Raw genomic sequence first — 17,259 nt, 5'->3', positions numbered from 1 at the left:
TACGTCCATTTTTAAGATGAGCAGAATAAAGTGATGACAAGGCTAATGCTATATTTGGTCTACTACCATAGTCTGTTAAATGTTGAATTATTAGTATGGATGTAAATACACTCAATGTTACTGACCCAACCTGTAACCACAGTGTTACTGACCCATCCTGTAACCACAGTGTTACTGACCCAACCTGTAACCACAGTGTTACTGACCCAACCTGTAACCACAGTGTTACTGACCCAACCTGTAACCACAGTGTTACTGACCCATCCTGTAACCACAGTGTTACTGACCCAACCTGTAACCACAGTGTTACTGACCCAACCTGTAACCACAGTGTTACTGACCCATCCTGTAACCACAGTGTTACTGACCCAACCTGTAACCACAGTGTTACTGACCCAACCTGTAACCACAGTGTTACTGACCCAACCTGTAACCACAGTGTTACTGACCCATCCTGTAACCACAGTGTTACTGACCCAACCTGTAACCACAGTGTTACTGACCCAACCTGTAACCACAGTGTTACTGACCCATCCTGTAACCACAGTGTTACTGACCCAACCTGTAACCACAGTGTTACTGACCCAACCTGTAACCACAGTGTTACTGACCCAACCTGTAACCACAGTGTTACTGACCCATCCTGTAACCACAGTGTTACTGACCCAACCTGTAACCACAGTGTTACTGACCCAACCTGTAACCACAGTGTTACTGACCCAACCTGTAACCACAGTGTTACTGACCCATCCTGTAACCATAGTGTTACTGACCCAACCTGTAACCACAGTGTTACTGACCCAACACACCAACCATTATCCACCCATAGTGACAGAGGTGAGGGGAGCAGAGTAAATACTGATCACAGCATCGATACTGATCACAGCATCAATACTGATCACAGCATCAATACTGATCACAGCATCAATACTGATCACAGCATCAATACTGATCACAGCATCAATACTGTTCACAGCATCAATACTGATCACAGCCTCGATACTGATCACAGCATCGATACTGATCACAGCATCAATACTGATCACAGCATCAATACTGATCACAGCATCGATACTGATCACAGCATCAATACTGATCACAGCATCCATACTGATCACAGCATCCATACTGATCACAGCATCGATACTGATCACAGCATCCATACTGATCACAGGATCAAGACTGATCACAGCATCAAGACTGATCACATCATCGATACTGATCATAGCATCAATACTGATTACAGCATCAATACTGATCACAGCATCAATACTGATCACAGCATCAATACTGATCACAGCATCAATACTGATCAGAGCATCAATACTGATCACAGCATCAATACTGATCACAGCATCAATACTGATCACAGCATCAATACTGATCACAGCATCAATACTGATCAGAACATCAATACTGATCACAGTATCAAGATGTCCAACATCTACCTAAGATCAGACAGCAGCAGATCAAAGCTCGTATATAACAGTATTAGGGTAAAGGGTACTTTGGGGGTAATAAGGGCATCTATTGACAGTATTAGGTTATAGGGTACTTTGGGGGTATTAAGGGTATCTTATGACAGTATTAGGGTAAAGGGTACTTTGGGGGTAATAAGGGTATCTATTGACAGTATTAGGACACATTGGGTTTTCTTTGATCACACACAGGAATTGCTCCCTGCAGGAATGCGTATCTGAAACCTTGCTGCTATCATCAGCTAGCTATCAGTGAGCGTGTGTGTGTGTGTGTGTCTATGTGTATGTGTATGTGTGTGTGTGTGTGTATACGTGTGTGTGTGTGTGTGTGTGTGTGTGTGTGTGTGTGTGTGTGTGTGCGTGCGTGCGTGTGTGCGTGTGTACGTGTGTGTGTGTGTGTACGTGTGTGTGTGTGTGTGTGTGTGTGTGTGTGTGTGTGTGTGTGTGTGTGTGTGTGTGTGTGTGTTCTCAACAGCCCTGATAATCATCTCATTCCTTCATGCTCCCTCTGTCCCCAAGAACAATGAGGTTGATTATAGAGCTGAGTCTCAGGTCCATAAGGAACAGAACAGGTGTAGCAAGCTTCAGGTTATGGTTCGTATAGCACAGGGGGAATCAAGCATTAATTCAGGTACATTGGCTCTATGGATACAGAGAGGCTTCACGCTTGGTGGCCAGTGCTTCATTTGTAAATTGGAAGGTGCCGGCAACAAACATTTTACCCAAGAGGGGGCTCTGAAGTACCAGGACGCATGAAAAAAAAAAGATAATCGCATTGCATTATCAGTGTTTTTGCATACTGGAATAGAATAGTAGAGAAGAGGCACTTACAGAATTTGCACACAATGGGAATTTAAAAATGTTTTATTTTGTAAAACAATGCTGTTCGCTCAATAGGAAGTTGATAACATGGTAGTCTTTTCTTTTTATCAGGAGCCATTTGCTTTCCAACTTGCGTTTTCCTGCAATTGTATTTGAATTATTGCGAAAGGCCTGTTTTGGTTGCATGAGTTTAATTGATAGATTTATTGCACGTTCCTGACTGTAGGCATACCTTGTTATTGTTCTACATACAATCCACAACTAGGCATCTGTTTGCTAAATTATAGACTTACAGCTGGTATAGTATTCAGAGTTATTGAATTTCTTTCAGAACAGCCACCAGTAATTATATAACTTCGACAAATGTACAGTATTTCAATTTATCACTTTATTTATTTACCTATCCTCCAGTACCCTTCCCCGCGGCTATGATCTTGAATAAATGATGTTGTGTAACGCTGGAGAGATGAGAGGTCCCAGCAGGAGGCCTTTTGCCTTTTGGCTAGGCCGTCATTGTAAATAAGAATTTGTTCTTAACTGACTTGCCTAGTTAAATAAAGGTTAAATAAATAAATAAAAAGTTGCAAGGTTCATGTCTATCAGAGCAAAGAGAAATCATATAAAGTTGAATCTCATTCTAGTACTTTGAGAGATACAGGTGCTCTTCTCTCTCTCACCACAGCAATGGCAACAGGTTGGTCTATATAGGCTACAATATAAACCCGGGCCAGTCCAATATGAATCAATTCTTCAAATATCAAAACAGGGCCAGTCCAACATGAATCAATTCCTCAAATACCAAAACAGGGCCAGTCCAACATGAATCAATTCCTCAAATATCAAAACAGGGCCAGTCCAACATGAATCAATTCCTCAAATATCAAAACAGGGCCAGTCCAACATGAATCAATTCCTCAAATATCAAAACAGGGCCAGTCCAACATGAATCAATTCCTCAAATATCAAAACAGGGCCAGTCCAATATGAATCAATTCTTCAAATATCAAAACAGGGCCAGTCCAACATGAATCAATTCCTCAAATATCAAAACAGGGCCAGTCCAACATGAATCAATTCCTCAAATATCAAAACAGGGCCAGTCCAACATGAATCAATTCCTCAAATATCAAAACAGGGCCAGTCCAACATGAATCAATTCCTCAAATATCAAAACAGGGCCAGTCCAACATGAATCAATTCCTCAAATATCAAAACAGGGCCAGTCCAACATGAATCAATTCCTCAAATATCAAAACAGGGCCAGTCCAACATGAATCAATTCCTCAAATATCAATACAGGGCCAGTCCAACATGAATCAATTCTTAGAATATCAAACCCGTTTTCACATTATGTTTTTTTAGGGGGCAGGAGAATTTAAATTAACTCGAATTAACTCTGATTGTGTTTATTAGAATTTTAAATTGCAAATAGTGACAATTATTTTTCATGCCAGGAGAGGTACCGGATCCTGGTAAATGTGTTCCAGAACGAAACAGTCCAAAACTGAGAGGTGCGAGATCCTGTTCTGGGAAGATCCGTCTCAAATTCAGCACATTGTAGGTCATGGTAGGTCATGGTAGGTAATGGTAGATAATGGTAGGTAATGGTAGATAATGGTAGGTAACATGGTAGGTAATGTAGGTAACATGGTAGGTAACATGGTAGGTAATGCTAGGTAATGGTAGGTACCATGGTAGGTCATGTAGGTAACATAGTAGATAATGGTAAGTAACATGGTAGATAACATGGTAGGTATCATGGTTGGTCATGGTAGGTGATGGTAGGTACCATGGTAGGTCATGTAGGTAACATAGTAGGTAATGGTAAGTAACATGGTAGATAACATGGTAGGTCTCATGGATGGTCATGGTAGGTAATGGTAGGTAACATGGTAGGTAATGTAGGTAACATGGTAGGTAATGGTAAGTAACATGGTAGATAACATGGTAGGTATCATGGTTGGTCATGGTAGGTAATGGTAGGTAACTGTCTTCAGGGCCATGGGGTTTTTATATGCTACTGATCATGGTAGGTAACAGGTTTCAGTACCGTGGGTTAGTATGGTACTCACTCACCAGGTTTCAGTACCGTGGGTTAGTATGGTACTCATCATGGTAGGTGACAGGCTGCAGGTCCGTGGGTTAGTATGGTACTCACCGTGGTAGGTGACAGGCTGCAGGGCCGTGGGTTAGTATGGTACTCACCGTGGTAGGTGACAGGCTGCAGGGCCGTGGGTTAGCATGGTACTCACCGTGGTAGGTGACAGGCTGCAGGGCCGTGGGTTAGTATGGTACTCACCGTGGTAGGTGACAGGCTGCAGGGCCGTGGGTTAGTATGGTACTCACCGTGGTAGGTGGAGGCTGCAGGGCCGTGGGTTAGTATGGTACTCACCGTGGTAGGTAACAGGCTGCAGGGCCACAGGTTAGCATGGTACTCACCGTGGTAGGTAACAGGCTGCAGGGCCGTGGGTTAGCATGGTACTCACCGTGGTAGGTAACAGGCTGCAGGGCCGTGGGTTAGTATGGTACTCACCGTGGTAGGTAACAGGCTGCAGGGCCGTGGGTTAGCATGGTACTCACCGTGGTAGGTAACAGACTGCAGGGCCGTGGGTTAGTATGGTACTCACCGTGGTAGGTGACAGGCTGCAGGGCCGTGGGTTAGTATGGTACTCACCGTGGTAGGTAACAGGCTGCAGGGCCGTGGGTTAGTATAGTACTCACCGTGGTAGGTGACAGGCTGCAGGGCCGTGGGTTAGCATGGTACTCACCGTGGTAGGTGACAGGCTGCAGGGCCGTGGGTTAGTATGGTACTCACCGTGGTAGGTGACAGGCTGCAGGGCCGTGGGTTAGTATGGTACTCACCGTGGTAGGTAACAGGTTTCAGTACCGTGGGTTAGTATGGTACTCACCATGGTAGGTAACAGGCTGCAGGGCCGTGGGTTAGTATGGTACTCACCATGGTAGATGACAGGCTGCAGGGCCGTGGGTTAGTATGGTACTCACTGTGGTAGATAACAGGCTTCAGGGCCGTGGGTTAGCATGGTACTCACCGTGGTAGGTAACAGGCTGCAGGGCCGTGGGTTAGCATGGTACTCACCATGGTAGGTGACAGGTTTCAGTACCGTGGGTTAGTATGGTACTCACCATGGTAGGTGACAGGCTGCAGGGCCGTGGGTTTTTTATACGGGCAGGAGGGCAGCAGCACCTGAGTCAACACAGCAGGACAGATCCTTTCCAGATGCTCCACCGTCAGATGACTGGCGTTTGTCAACCCATAGTGGGACAAGATCTGTCCCACAGAGAGACACTGCAGGGGACAGACAGAGAAGGGCTCACATTACTGTCAACATTAGGATATAAAACAGCCTGGGGCCATTCAGACATGTTTTATGTTTATAACTGTGATGTAATGGAACAATAAGGGATTGTTTAAGATGCAGCAGTGATGGTGATTTGCGTTAATAAGACATTTTATACAATCCAACATATTCATGGATTGTATTTATTTTCTTGACTGATCAAAATATATGGAAGCCTCATTCCCACCACCAAAAAAAAACAAGATCTGACTACAAGTAATGAGATAGTAAGTTATAATTATGAGATAGTGAGTTATAATTATGAGATAGTAAATCAAAATAAGGAGATATGAGAAACTAAGTCATAGTTGTGAGATATGATGAGAGAAGGGTGACCAGAGAGATATACCTGCTGGAGCGCGTGCTACAGGTGGGTGCTGCTATGGTGACCAGTGAGCGGAGATAAGGGGGGACTTTACCTAGCAGGGTCTTGTAGATGACCTGGAGCCAGTGGCTTTGGCGATGAGTATGAAGCGAGGGCCAGCCAACGAGAGCATACAGGTCGCAGTGGTGGGTAGTATATGGGGCTTTGGTGACAAAACGGATGGCACTGTGATAGACTGCATCCAATTTATTGAGTAGGGTTTTGGAGGCTATTTTGTAAATGACATCGCCGAAGTCGAGGATCGGTAAGATGGTCAGTTTTACGAGGGTATGTTTGGCAGCATGAGTGAAAGATGCTTTGTTGCGAAATAGGAAGCCAATTCTAGATTTAACTTTGGATTGGAGATGTTTGATGTGAGCCTGGAAGGAGAGCTTACAGTCTAACCAGACACCTAGGTATTTGTAGTTGTCCACATATTCTAAGTCAGAACCGTCCAGAGTAGTGATGCTGGACGGGTGGGCAGGTGCAGGCAGCGATCGGTTGAAGAGCATGCATTTAGTTTTACTTGCATTTAAGAGCAGTTGGAGGCCACGGAAGGAGAGTTGTATGGCATTGAAGCTCGTCTGGAGGGTTGTTAACACAGTGTGGTGTCGTCTGCGTAGAGGTGGATCAGAGACGGATCAGCAGCAAGAGCGACATCATTGATGTATACAGAGAAGAGAGTCGGCCCAAGAATTGAACCCTGTGGCACCCCCATAGGGACTGCCAGAGGTCCGGACAACAGGCCCTCCGATTTGACACACTGAACTCTATCAGAGAAGTAGTTGGTGAACCAGGCGAGGCAGTCATTTGAGAAACCAAGGTTATTGAGTTTGCCGATGAGGATGTGGTGATTGACAGAGTCGAAAGCCTTGGCCAGGTCAATGAATACAGCTGCACAGTATTGTTTCTTATTGATGGCGGTTAAGATATCGTTTAGGACTTTGAGCGTGGCTGAGGTGCACCCATGACCAGCTCTGAAACCAGATTGCATAGCGGAGAAGGTGCGGTGGGATTCGAAATGGTCGGCAATCTGTTTGTTGACTTGGCTTTCGAAGACCTTAGAAAGGCAGGGTAGGATAGATATAGGTCTCAATTATGAGATGGTAAGTTATAATTATGAGATGGTAAGTTATAATTATGAGATATGAGATGGTAAGTTATAATTATGAGATATGAGATGGTAAGTTATAATTATGAGATATGAGATGGTAAGTTATAATTATGAGATGGTAAGTTATAGTTATGAGATGGTAAGTTATAATTATGAGATATGAGATGGTAAGTTATAATTATGAGATGGTAAGTTATAATAATGAGATATGAGATGGTAAGTTATAATAATGAGATAGTAAGTCATTATTTTGCAGTTGTGGAAAAAGTATCTAATTGTCATACTGTAGTAAAAGTAAAGATCCCTTAATAGAAAATGACTCCAGTAAAAGTGAAAGTCACCCAGTAAAATACTACTTGAGTAAAAGTCTGAAAGTATTTGGTTTTAAATATACTGAAGTATCAAAAGTATAAATCGTTTAAAATTCTTTATGTTAAGCAAACCAGATGCCACCATTTTTTATTTACAGATAGCCACTCCAACACTCAGACATCATTTACAAACAAAGCATGTGTGTTTAGTGAGTCCTCCAGATCAGAGGCAGTAGGGACGACCAGGGATGTTCTCTGTTTAGTGAGTCCTCCAGATCAGAGGCAGTAGGGATGACCAGGGATGTTCTCTGTTTAGTGAGTCCTCCAGATCAGAGGCAGTAGGGAGGACCAGGGATGTTCTCTGTTTAGTGAGTCCTCCAGATCAGAGGGAGTAGGGATGACCAGGGATGTTCTCTGTTTAGTGAGTCCTCCAGATCAGAGGCAGTAGGGATGACCAGGGATGTTCTCTGTTTAGTGAGTCCTCCAGATCAGAGGCAGTAGGGATGACCAGGGATGTTCTCTTTTTAGTGAGTCCTCCAGATCAGAGGCAGTAGGGATGACCAGGGATGTTCTCTGTTTAGTGAGTCCTCCAGATCAGAGGCAGTAGGGATGACCAGGGATGTTCTCTGTTTAGTGAGTCCTCCAGATCAGAGGCAGTAGGGATGACCAGGGATGTTCTCTGTTTAGTGAGTCCTCCAGATCAGAGGCAGTAGGGATGACCAGGGATGTTCTCTGTTTAGTGAGTCCTCCAGATCAGAGGCAGTAGGGATGACCAGGGATGTTCTCTGTTTAGTGAGTCCTCCAGATCAGAGGCAGTAGGGATGACCAGGGATGTTCTCTGTTTAGTGAGTCCTCCAGATCAGAGGCAGTAGGGACGACCAGGGATGTTCTCTGTTTAGTGTGTGAATTAGACCATTTTCCTGTCCTACTAAACATTCAAAATGTAACGAGTACTTTTGGTTGTCAGGGGAGAATGTATGGAGTAAAAAGTACATTATTTTCATTAGGAATGTAGTGAAGTAAAAGTAGTGAAAAATAGAAATAGTAAAGAACAGATACCCCCAAAAACTACTTAAATATTTTTATTTAAGTAGTTAACACCACTATTATTATGAGGAAGTAAGTCATAATTATGAGATATGAGATAGTAAGTTTGAGATATGAGGCAGTCTCATAATTATGAGATAGTGAGTCATTATTATGAGACACATTTTTTATTTATTTAATTTAGTTAACCTTTATGTAACTAGGCATGTCAGTTATGAACAATTTCTTATTTACAATGACGGCCTAGGAACACTGGGTTAACTGCCTTGTTCATGGGGCAGAATGACACATTTTTACCTTGTCAGCTCGGGGGTTCGATCTAGAAACCTTTCGGTTACTGGCCCAACGCTCTAACCACTAGGCTACCCTGCCACCCCACATACTCACTGTTAGTATGACATACTTACTTATAAAATGATATTGTATCTGTAAAGTAAGTAAGAAGGTAGATGCAACTAAGTACCTGCTAATAACTATGTAAATACCTAGTCACACCACTACCTAGTCACACTACTACCTAGTCACACCACTACCTAGTCACACCACTACCTAGTCACACCACCACTACCTAGTCACGCCGCTACCTAGTCACACCGCCACCTAGTCACACCGCCACCTAGTCACACCGCCACCTAGTCACACCGCCACCTAGTCACACCGCTACCTAGTCACACCGCTACCTAGTCACACCGCTACCTAGTCACACCACTACCTAGTCACACCACTACCTAGTCACACCACCACCTAGTCACACCACTACCTAGTCACACCACTACCTAGTCACACCACCACCTAGTCACACCACTACCTAGTCACACCACCACCTAGTCACACCACTACCTAGTCACACCACTAGTACCATATAATACCTAGTCACACCATTAGTACCATATAATACTTAGTCACACCACTACCTAGTCACACCACTACCTAGTCACACCACTACCTAGTCACACCACCACTACCTAGTCACACCACCACTACCTAGTCACACCACTACCTAGTCACACCGCTACCTAGTCACACCGCTACCTAGTCACACCACTACCTAGTCACACCACTACCTAGTCACACCACTACCTAGTCACACCACCACCTAGTCACACCACTACCTAGTCACACCATTACCTAGTCACACCACCACCTAGTCACACCACTACCTAGTCACACCACTACCAAGTCACACCACTACCTAGTCACGCCACTACCTAGTCACACCACTACCTAGTCACACCTCTACCTAGTCACACCTCTACCTAGTCACACCACTACCTAGTCACACCTCTACCTAGTCACACCACTACCTAGTCACACCTCTACCTAGTCACACCACTACCTAGTCACACCACTACCTAGTCACACCACCACTACCTAGTCACACCACCACTACCTAGTCACACCACCACTACCTAGTCACACCACCACTACCTAGTCACACCACTACCTAGTCACACCTCTACCTAGTCACACCTCTACCTAGTCACACCTCTACCTAGTCACACCACTACCTAGTCACACCTCTACCTAGTCACGCCACTACCTAGTCACACCACCACCTAGTCACACCACCACTACCTAGTCACACCACTACCTAGTCACACCACTACCTAGTCACACCACTACCTAGTCACACCACTACCTAGTCACACCACTACCTAGTCACCACCTAGTCACACCACTACCTAGTCACACCACTACCTAGTCACACCACTACCTAGTCACACCACTACCTAGTCACACCACCTAGTCACACCACTACCTAGTCACACCACTACCTAGTCACACCACTACCTAGTCACACCACTATTTCAATGTAATATATAAGAAATACCATGGAACATAGTCACAAAATGTAATTATATAGTAACACATTTTAGTCCCAAAGGTAAGTACAAGTAAGAACCAGCTAATTACTGTTAATACAGTCATGCCAGGCTGTTTCAAAGAAACATCAATGAATAATTTATTACCACGTAATTACCCATAAAATACCTTTTAAGTCGTCTTCTCGTCTTGCCCCGTATGTTCGTAGTAACAAGGCTGTAAAATGAGCTGGTGTCTGTTTCCACATTGATAGTAGTGTAGTTATTTGTATGCTACCACTGGATTGGATGACTCCTTCCCATAAAGACAACATAAACATGTATATTTTTTTTACTCATAAAAAGCTGTTTATTTTAGTCCATTCAAACAGACCACATTTCAAAGAAAACAAGCACTCAGATCAGGTGTGGCCAATTAGTCAACACACCTGAACACACTTCACAAGATAGAAGATAGAGGTTTTTTTTTAAGCTGAGAAAGGAATGTACAGTAAACGTTTTTCTTAAATAACATTCTTAGAACGTTCTTTGAACGTTACTAAATGTTGTCTTGTGTTTTTTTTTATGGAACGTTTTCTTAATGTTCTGAGAACATGACTTTAAATAGAACCATGAGAAAACCTGTAGGAAATGTTATGCTGAAGTATTTAAATTCCCACAGAATAAAATTGGTTCTTATTAACATTCTCTTAACAACTATTTAAAAACATTCCCAAATGTCAAACCAGTTGGAGAACATTCCTAGAACATTACCAAACATTAAATTAGATGTAACTTTTAGGAAACGTTCTGTTAAAGTAATGAAATTCCAAGAAAATAACATTATTTTGTCAAGTTCCTTAAATGTGCTGAGAATGTTCCAAAGCCAAGCAACTATCCTGCACCGTTCCCAGAACGTTGTGGAAAGGTTGTATACAAAACAACCATAGGACAACCACACTCTGACCAAGCTCTAAGAAACATGTGGTTCTCAAAATGCATGCTTTGACATGCATCAGCATGCTATTGCAATCTGGTGCCCAACTGCACAGTCGATGATGTGGTACGCAACCAATGGTTGACGCATGCAACGTCCGAGGGGTAGAACGCAACCGATATCTGTGTTGCTGCTTCTTGCAACGTCATCTCGCTGAGTCTACCTTTAAATTAAAGTCCATCTCAATGTGACCTGCAGATTCAGAAGCTTGAAAACCCCATAAAATGTTCACCCAATATTTAGAGAGAAACTAACTAAACATAATTAATTATGGTTTTAATTTTATTTTTGTCACGTTCGTCATAATAATGATCGGAACAAGGCGCAGCGTGAGTAGCGTTCCACATAATTTATTACAAAGTGAAACTTTAGAAAAAATACAAAACAAATAAAGAATAAACGAACCGTGACTAACAATGCAACTACACATAAACAATATCCCATAACCCCCAAGTGAAAAACAAGCTACTTAAGTATGATCCCCAATTAGAGACAACTGCCTCTAATTGGGAATCATACAAAACACCAACATAGAAAATAAAACCTAGAACCCCACATAGAAATAGATCAACTAGATCAACCCCCAGTCACGCCCTGACCTACTCTATCATAGAAAATAAGAGCTTTCTATGGTCAGATTGTGACAATTTTAGAGTCAAAGATGGTCCCTGTATAGTTTCTTTTTTCAAACGGGTTTGTTAATAATTTTATTTTAGTTGACTAAATTGTTTTTTTTTTAATGATTCTTTTTTTGTTTTAGTTTCAGTTTACTATAAAAACCTTGGTTTGAATAGACTAAAATGTTAGCTCCACCTTGGGTGCCCGGTGGATTATTTCCATTGACAGAGAATAGAGGATTATGGGTTTGAATCTCACTGATGCCGTGTCACAATAAAGAAATGTGTGTTTACATGATTAATGCCTAAGGAAATGAATTTCCAAGTGTCCTATCTGTGCTCGGATATATATTTTAAAAAAATACCCAAAAGAAGCTAGCAGTGTTAATAAAAGTCGAATTGAAACAATCTGTGAAAGTTTTAAAGATTATTTCCGTTCTCATAATTTTAATTTTCCTCCCAGGAAAACTATCAAGGAACCAGAGTAAAACGTTCTCAGAACATCCCTGTAACTTACAAATAAATGTTTCCAGAAAAGGCAACATTCTTTTGCTTAAATTCTCAGAACGTTGGGGGAAAATAAACAGTTTTTACCGGTCAAGAAACGTATGGCTTCGTTCCCAGAACCAATGGGAAACCAAAATTGTACGTTCCAAATGAGCTAGCTGGGTTACTATTGCATAATAAGAACTTACTATCTCAATAGGCTTCCATAAAGATAAGACTGTTAAAGGCATTACATTGTGCTGAATAAGTAATTACTGAACATTGTATTTTTCAACAGTGGTCTTAAAATAATATTTTTAAAAACGTATTTCCAGTTTGTTTTATCTTCTATTGATACCTTCTTGCATTTGCTTAAAAATCGACACGGATTAAAATGTAATATCTTTGAATGAGTTATCCACCTTGACATTTTTTGAAATGCAGGCTTTTATTTTCAAGGTTTCCTCATAACGTCATCGTTAGGACTGCTAGCAGAATAGTAGTGAATAAGTAAATCAATACAATATTCAGGAGGGAAAAAACACTGTTTTGGGAGGAAAGGTGTTAAACGGCAGGGTAGCCTAGTGGGTAGAACGTTGGACTAGTACGCGAAAGGTTGCAAGTTCAAATCCCCGAGTTGACAAAGTACAAATTTGTTCTTCTGCCCCTGAATAAGGCAGTTACCCCGCTGTCATTGTAAATAAGAATTTGTTCTTAACTGACTTGCCTGGTTAAATAAAGTTTAAATTAAATATATGGCGCACTGTACCTCAGAATTGACAAGTGGGTTTTCCTCATCCACAATAAAAGCTGGTCGTCTGGTTGATATTAGCAGCAGAAAGTGTTCAAGGTGTGCTGTTGAAATAGAGCCATTTTCACCGTAAAACCGCAATATGTCCTCAAGAAAGCCTTGTCCTTTCTTACTGTCCACTTGTACACAGTTCGATAATGTAGTAAAAAGAAGCGCGCACGTCACTAAAGATGTGAAGTGATACATTGTATCTGATCAGTGCTGAACCCGGAGTTGCGCTGGAAGAGGAACTTTTGATGCGTTGTTTGCTCTAAAGAGAAAACCTGTAAATATTACATGGACTTTTCATTGAAATAAATATGCTACAATCTTACAGGGGAAAAAAAAACCGGAAGGAAAGCTTTCACCGAGGCAAAAGTGTTTGTTCATCGATCCAAAGCTATTTCCTTAACTTTCCGTTACATGCCATTATAATAAGGACTGTAATGATAAAGACCGGTCCTGTTGAACAGTCGACTCCGTTCGTTCTGGGATGTTCACTGAATGAATCCTAGTAGGGCTGTTATCAGTAGTTGCAGAGATTAGAAAAGCGGTTCAAAGATCATCTCGGCATGAGCCGGGGGAAGGCGAATATTGAGGTGACTGTTTCTACGACATTTAGTGGCACAGGGGGGCTGTTTTTCAATGGGTTCTTTGTGACTTTCTCACTTGCCTGGCAACGTGTTCACTGAATTACCGTATTACAACATTAAAATGGCGGATTAAATGGGGATAAATTGAGAGCCCACCCCATGAGAAAAAACGCACATGCAACAGGGAATGTATAATTCCTAATAGTAAAATGGACTGTTGCTTCAATAACAGTGTGTTAACACGTGCAGCTTGTGGAGCAGGGACACTGAAGACCTTGTGAAATGTAAAGGGTACTTTTTAGGTAATGTTTTCTTACTGCCTCCTTGTGGATAGTGGATATCACTTCACGGTCTTTATATTTAATCTGGGCTAAACCCAATGACACAGTAACGGTACGTAAAAGCCTAACCCAGAACATTGGATTTATATTCTAGTCTGAAATTGACTAATCAAGTCTGAAATGGACTAATCTAATCTGAAATAGACTAATCAAGTCTGAAATGGACTAATCTAATCTGAAATAGACTAATCTAATCTGAAATAGACTAATCTAGTCTGAAATAGACTAATCTAATCTGAAACAGACTAATCTAATCTGAAATAGACTAATCTAATCTGAAATAGACTAGACTAATCTAATCTGAAATAGACTAATCTAATCTGAAACAGACTAATCTAATCTAAAATAGACTATAGACTAATCTAATCTGAAATATACTAATCTAATCTGAAATAGACTAATCTAATCTGAAACAGACTAATCTAATCTGAAATAGACTAATCTAATCTAAAATAGACTAATCTCGTCTGAAATTGACTAATCTAATCTGAGATAGACTAATCTAATCTGAAATAGACTAATCTAATCTGAGATAGACTAATCTAATCTGAAATAGACTAATCTAATCTGAAATTGACTAATCTAATCTGAAATTGACTAATCTAATCTGAAATTGACTAATCTAAATGATAGGCCTTTAAAAATGTATCTACATTTACTTTATTATTGCAAATTCCTTATTTACATTGAATCTCACACACAACATTGTCCATCCATATACCTGAGTAGGAGTGTTCAACTTCCAAGATAAAGCATATCACAGTATTATTTTAGTTTAGGAATTTCTGGGTACTGTAGGGGATCAGTATACATCTCTCAAAGACGTGATAGAGAGGGTTTAGCTGTTGGGTATTAGGTAGGGGGATCAGTAAGTATGTCTGAGATTGCACCCAATCCCTATATAGTGCACAACGTTTGACCAGGGCCCATGGGGCTCCAACCAAGACCTGTGGGGCTCTAACCAAGACCCGTGGGGCTCTAACCAAGACCCGTGGGGCTCCAACCAAGACCCGTGGGGCTCTAACCAAGACCAGTGGGGCTCCAACCAACCAAGTCCCGTGGGCCTCCAACCAACCAAGACCCGTGGGCCTCCAACCAAGACCCGTGGGGCTCCAACCAACCAAGTCCCGTGGGCCTCCAACTAAGACCCGTGGGTCTCCAACCAAGACCCGTGGGGCTCCAACCAAGACCCGTGGGGCTCCAACCAACCAAGACCCGTGGGGCTCCAACCAACCAAAACCCGTGGGCCTCCAACCAAGACCCGTGGGTCTCCAACCAAGACCCGTGGGCCTCCAACCAGGGCCCATGGGCCTCCAACCAAGTCCCGTTGGTCTCCAACCAAGACCCGTGGGCCTCCAACCAAGCCCCGTGGGTCTCCAACCAAGACCCGTGGGTCTCCAACCAACCAAGACCCGTGGGCCTCCAACCAAGACCCGTGGGTCTCCAACCAAGACCCGTGGGTCTCCAACCAAGACCCGTGGGCCTCCAACCAAGACCCGTGGGCCTCCAACCAACCAAGACCCGTGGGGCTCCAACCAACCAAGACCCGTGGGGCTCCAACCAACCAAGACCCGTGGGTCTCCAACCAAGACCCGTGGGGCTCTAACCAACCAAGTCCCGTGGGCTTCCAACCAACCAAGACCCGTTGGCCTCCAACCAACCAAGACCCGTGGGGTTCCAACCAAGACCCGTGGGGTTCCAACCATCCAAGACCCGTTGGCCTCCAACCAACCAAGACCCGTGGGGCTCCAACCAACCAAGACCCGTGGGCCTCCAACCAACCAAGACCCGTGGGGTTCCAACCATCCAAGACCCGTTGGCCTCCAACCAACCAAGACCCGTGGGGCTCCAACCAACCAAGACCCGTGGGCCTCCAACTAACCAAGACCCGTGGGCCTCCAACCAACCAAGACCCGTGGGGTTCCAACCAAGACCCGTGGGGTTCCAACCAAGACCCGTGGGGTTCCAACCAACCAAGACCCGTTGGCCTCCAACCAACCAAGACCCGTGGGGCTCTAACCAACCAAGTCCCGTGGGCTTCCAACCAACCAAGACCCGTGGGGCTCCAACCAACCAAGACCCGTGGGGTTCCAACCAAGACCCGTGGGGTTCCAACCAAGTCCCGTGGGCTTCCAACCAACCAAGACCCGTGGGGCTCCAACCAACCAAGACCCGTGGGGTTCCAACCAAGACCCGTGGGGTTCCAACCAAGACCCGTGGGGTTCCAACCAACCAAGACCCGTTGGCCTCCAACCAAGACCCGTTGGTCTCCAACCAAGACCCGTGGGGCTCCAACCAAGACCCGTGGGGTTCCAACCAAGACCCGTGGGGTTCCAACCAAGACCCGTGGGGTTCCAACCAACCAAGACCCGTGGGGTTCCAACCAAGACCCGTGGGGCTCCAACCAAGACCCGTGGGTCTCCAACCAAGACCCGTGGGTCTCCAACCAAGACCCGTGGGGCTCCAACCAAGACCCGTGGGCCTCCAACCAAGACCCGTTTGGTTCTGGTCAAAAGCAGAACACTATACAGGGTATAGACCACAGGACACAGAGAGGGTACAGACAGGGGCTAGCTGTTGGATAGGGTCTCTCAGTGTCAGTTTAAATCTCTGACGATAGTGATGGTTAAGGCTTGGGCTAGGTTCTGGGTCCTAGTGAGACCCCAGGTGTCAAAGGTCAGCGTTCTGTTCCCGGTGACCATGAGGAATACGCTGGTGCTGAATCGTCCTGTATCATCTCCCACATCCAGCCACAGGAAAGCAGATACACCAGAGAAATGGAGGGTCACGTTGTATCCTCCCACATCGTCTTGCTGCACCTTTGGCCTGAGAGGAGAGGACATTACGTCAGTCATATGCCCTGTCCAGAAACAACCCCTATATATTAATGACGACTCAGGTTTTTTTTTCCCCCCACTCGAACAGTCAAATCGTTTGTAGTACGCTTTGTCTCCAGTCGCAGACTTCTCATTTATAGGGAAAAGTTGTTTTCGCAGGGCCCCGAGAATTCTCTCTGAACATTCTGTTTCAGTGAACGCTTTTCTCGCTGCATGTAGTGCTGAACGGTTCTGTATCCCGGGAGAACCATGTTGTACTTGCGTATCCTTTTGTACCACTGTTCAAGGTCAATTATGTAGT

At 43.7% G+C, this 17,259-nt stretch overlaps 1 protein-coding gene across 2 annotated transcripts in view; it reads right to left on the bottom strand.

Moving 5' to 3' along the window:
* Window positions 1-13,729, bottom strand: part of slc39a8 (solute carrier family 39 member 8) — a 29,774-nt gene extending 16,045 nt beyond the window's left edge. Inside the window, exons 1-2 of one of the 2 annotated variants that reach the window (XM_029712646.1) lie at window positions 13,167-13,729; window positions 5,445-5,607 (exon numbers count right to left, since the gene is read on the bottom strand). In XM_029712646.1, coding sequence (XP_029568506.1) covers window positions 5,445-5,607; window positions 13,167-13,394 — 391 coding nt within the window. In that variant the 5' untranslated portion in view covers window positions 13,395-13,729. The remainder of the gene's footprint in view (window positions 1-5,444; window positions 5,608-13,166) is intronic. The other variant, XM_029712647.1, reaches the window with a different exon arrangement.
* Between the last annotated feature and the right edge of the window lie 3,530 nt (window positions 13,730-17,259).

The sequence above is a fragment of the Salmo trutta genome, chromosome 25 (genome assembly GCF_901001165.1).
Source record: "Salmo trutta chromosome 25, fSalTru1.1, whole genome shotgun sequence".
NCBI lineage: Eukaryota > Metazoa > Chordata > Actinopteri > Salmoniformes > Salmonidae > Salmo > Salmo trutta.
Note: the sequence above shows the minus strand (reverse complement) of the source record. Positions and strands in the feature narration are given on the sequence as shown.